The 3,896-nt window shown below is 37.7% G+C and overlaps 1 protein-coding gene across 1 annotated transcript in view; it reads right to left on the bottom strand.

The window, feature by feature from the left end:
• Window positions 1-3,036, bottom strand: part of ABCC4 (ATP-binding cassette, sub-family C (CFTR/MRP), member 4) — a 34,447-nt gene extending 31,411 nt beyond the window's left edge. The window contains exons 1-2 of the mRNA XM_010019073.1: window positions 2,930-3,036; window positions 2,326-2,489 (exon numbers count right to left, since the gene is read on the bottom strand). Of these exons, the coding sequence (XP_010017375.1) occupies window positions 2,326-2,489; window positions 2,930-2,995 (230 nt within the window). The 5' untranslated portion in view covers window positions 2,996-3,036. The remainder of the gene's footprint in view (window positions 1-2,325; window positions 2,490-2,929) is intronic.
• Window positions 3,037-3,896: the final 860 nt, after the last annotated feature.

Raw genomic sequence — 3,896 nt, forward strand, 5'->3', positions numbered from 1 at the left:
TTTCAGAAAGGGACAGTAATAAGAAAAACAACTCCTCGAAGTCTGAGAAAGCTCATCCTTTCCTCCCCGTACACTCTCCAGCACTGCAAAAGGTGAAATTTAGCCTATGTTGTTCACATTTCTGCAAGTGTCTGAGAAGTCCCCTTTATGACACTCATAACCATTCTAAATTTAGCAAGCTGCAGAATTCCTTTTTGCTTTCATGAGGCATATTTGGTCAGTTTTAATCGTGTCTGTCACAAGTGATAGATTTTACCTTACAAGAAATTAAAAGGGTTCTAAATGAGACTATTACAGTTGCATGGCTACGCAGTGGAAGGATTGAGTTCTTCTGAACAAATATATATACAATGGTCTTCAGTCCAGTAATTGAACTATTTCTCAAATAATATATTAGGTCATGAGTATTTTGTAAAATTTCTAGCACCTGTGCAGGTAAAAGCAACACTGCATAATACGCTGCATACCATTCTGTAAGATACTGAGTTTGTTTCCGCAAATTCCTACAGCACTGAAGTTCATGCCTGCATCATAAGCTGGTGTGCACATATGTGTTTACAGGACTGGGTCACAAGTATAATGCTGAATAATAGCACAAATTAGCTGCCACACTGAGTGTGCCTGGATTTTAGCAAAAGCTTTAATCCTTAAATTACTTTTTTATAGGCCTATTTCCTTAAATCCATGCAGATTCCCAGCAATTGCCATGTGAACATACTCATCATTACAGAGCTGGAATCCACTCCTTCTGTTCACTGCACATTTTTATGCACACAGAGACAAGCAAAAGTTTTTCTAGTTAACATTCTTTCCCTTGCACTGCATCCAAACAAGTGGCTGCTAATGAATGGGGGAAAAACCCAAACAACATTACACTGCCACTGCTTAACTTTAAAAATACATACCTTCGAGAAGAGATTTTTGTCACCTTGTTGTCTGACCCTGGACAAGTCTCTTAATCTCTTTGTGCCTCAGTTTCCCATCTGTAAAATGGGGATAATAATGCTTACCACCACGGATAAGGCACTTGTTAAGTACTAAGTGTTTTAACTATTGCCTCAAAGCTCAAAACCTCAAAAACTTGAAACTCAAAAAAATCTAACAGTGAAGTAGCTTGATACTTATGCATGCATATTACACATGCAGTGAAAATGCACATATAAGAATATATTTGAAGTGTTCTACAAACAGGTTTCATCATAAAAACCCTTAAGAATTTGACAGAGAACACTGAATGGCTCATTATTTGAGAAATAGCACATGACTGAAGACTATCAGAGTGATTACAAATAGAAGGAAATCTACAAGTTAAGTCTCCTTTTGAAATTCTCAGCTTTCTCTTCATACCTAGCCATGCAATGACAATGACAGTCTCAACCCCTCTGGCAAACTCGTCTCAAAATACAATGTGAAAACAACAGTAACTCGCTAAAAAATGTTTCACTGGTTCAAAGAACTAGAAGGAACTGATTCACCCTGAATAAAAACAAAACAAAGATGAATAACACTACTAAGCGTGTGTGCACACGGTAAACACAAACATATTCCCATCTACATGTAAAAACCATTTACAAACTCACGATGTAAGTAGAGCATTATTAAATACACAAGGAAGTTAGAAAGTGAGAACACAGAAAGAAGATAAGCCAATGTTCTCACTTGAGGCAAGTCTTTCTTTTAGGAGGAAGTCAGAGAAAACAAACTGAATTTGTCAGATAATGGATAATTAATGCAAACTCATTTTGTATCTCCACAGCCTAGAACCTTACAGATAGAAACCTCATAGCTGACATCAAAACCACCATCATGATTTTTTTCTTCCTTTCTCGCTCAGTTCCTTCCCCTTTATCCTCTCTGCATCTTTGTCTTGGAGGGGAGAGAAAGCAAGATCTTTGAACATGAAATCTTCAAAGCTTCCTGTTGCAACTCCTGTACTGCCCCATTAAATCAAACCTACAGTAGGACTGACAGTACTGCCTTTGTAGTAACCACTCTTTAAGCATCAATGCAGGAAGGCAAAGCTCAAGGAGTTTCTGCCTACATCTACAGCAAGTAAGCTACAGAAGTAGCCCAGCTCTTCTAGTATACTGAGTATACCTAATCAGTAGTGGATATTTTCAGCATGTCTGGAAAAATGACCACTTCAAGTTCCTAAAGAGGAATTCAGAATTCTCGCATTAGCATCTATGAAAAACATGTGCAAAGATGAAAGACAACGCAAAAATACACCCTCACCAGACAGAAGCAGTACTCTCCCTCCACTCAGTATGCACATTTTAAAACCCAGGATACAAAATACCTACAACCCAACACATGCAACCTTACCTCAGGGAAGAAAAAAGCCTCCCAATGCAGGTCTGGACAGGAAGAAGAATAATCAGAACGGCCATTCCTGCAAGACATGATGGGCCTATCTCCATCCAGAGAAGTACTGTTACTGCTACAGCTTGAATTGGTCCAGCCCACAAGAAGTGCAAGAAAATCGTTACCTAGGCAAACAGTTAAGGAAGAAAAATTATCTTTTGGTCTTACCTAAAAAAAAAAAAAATTAAACTTCAGTGATACAAAGTTGAGGAAGCACCTTTGCCTGCAGCAGGTACTCTGGCACCCAGTGAGAATTCTGCACCAGATTCAGAGACCTGAATATACATGGAGGTGCCTAACCTCCAGAAAAGTAGAAAATTACCACAATGATTAGGTTCTATCTTCATGCACCAATACTTCTCTGAGCTTGGGAAAATATTTAACGAGGGGAAAAAAACCTATGTTTTCCTCCCATCTTTTAAGAGAGTATTTCTCTTTCTATGATGTTTAAGAAACAGCTAGAAGAAATGTTCATAGGAAACAATCCCTAGTTGTAAACAAAAACTTCTTAACTCTAACACCACAATTTCTACAGCCCCTTGGAAAGACCTGTAATACTTCTTACCTGATCAAACTTGTTCACATCATTTGACAGAAGATTTACTATTTGACCAGTGGTAGTTTTTGCCATAGCTACATTACTGAGACGAAGTGCCTAAAAAAGTCAGAACAGTCGAACTGTCACAGCTCATAGAGCACAGTACATCTCTACACAGAAGGCTCAATACACAAATACAATACCAGGGCAAAAGCTGAAGGCATATCTCAGCTTTTGCCTGAGAATACCTGGGCACAGTTCAAAGAACCTTAGATAACATGTGGGTTAGGTTAAATATTCTTAAGAAGAGAGTATAAAATAAGGTCTAGGGAAGGACTGTGGGAACAGAAGCGCTCTAACTATTTTCATGTCTGAAGAGGTTAAAAATGGGAAAATGCCAACATAGAAAGTCATCAAAACTAAACAAAAGAGCCTGTAACTTTTCATTTGCATTGCTCTCCCCCACACTACAAGCATCTGTTCAGAACAGGAACAGAATACTCCACCTGAAGACCAAGTTAAAATCAGGACAATGCTTGGCCAATTGAAAGAATTGTTTTGAATGAGATTCCTGACAGAAGACAAAAACCTCAAGTTACTCATTTTACACTATCAGTTCTTGCTAACACTGCAAATTGTGCTGTCTTTGGAAATGAGAGTTAATATCCCTTCAAAAATTTCCCTTGTTAATAACTCTTGTAAAATCGTCAGATTTCTGAATTCCATTAAGTTTAGCACATGCTATGAAAAGCAAAAAGAATATGTATAAACATTTCTATGGGTTAATAAATAAGTTAATCGGCAGAAAATAGTACGTGATCATAAAATACCTCCCCAAAAATAACATCTGGAAATATGCAGTCTGAACATTACTGCAAAGATCCAAACTGAAATAGATCAAAGATGTAGATAACAGACCTTGCTTCCTTCTATACTACCTGCTGGAAAGGAAACGCAGTTTTGCAGCACAAGTAAAAAAAAAATATATATATAT

Source organism: Nestor notabilis, unplaced genomic scaffold, assembly GCF_000696875.1.
Source record: "Nestor notabilis isolate BGI_N333 unplaced genomic scaffold, ASM69687v1 scaffold14907, whole genome shotgun sequence".
Taxonomy (NCBI): domain Eukaryota; kingdom Metazoa; phylum Chordata; class Aves; order Psittaciformes; family Psittacidae; genus Nestor; species Nestor notabilis.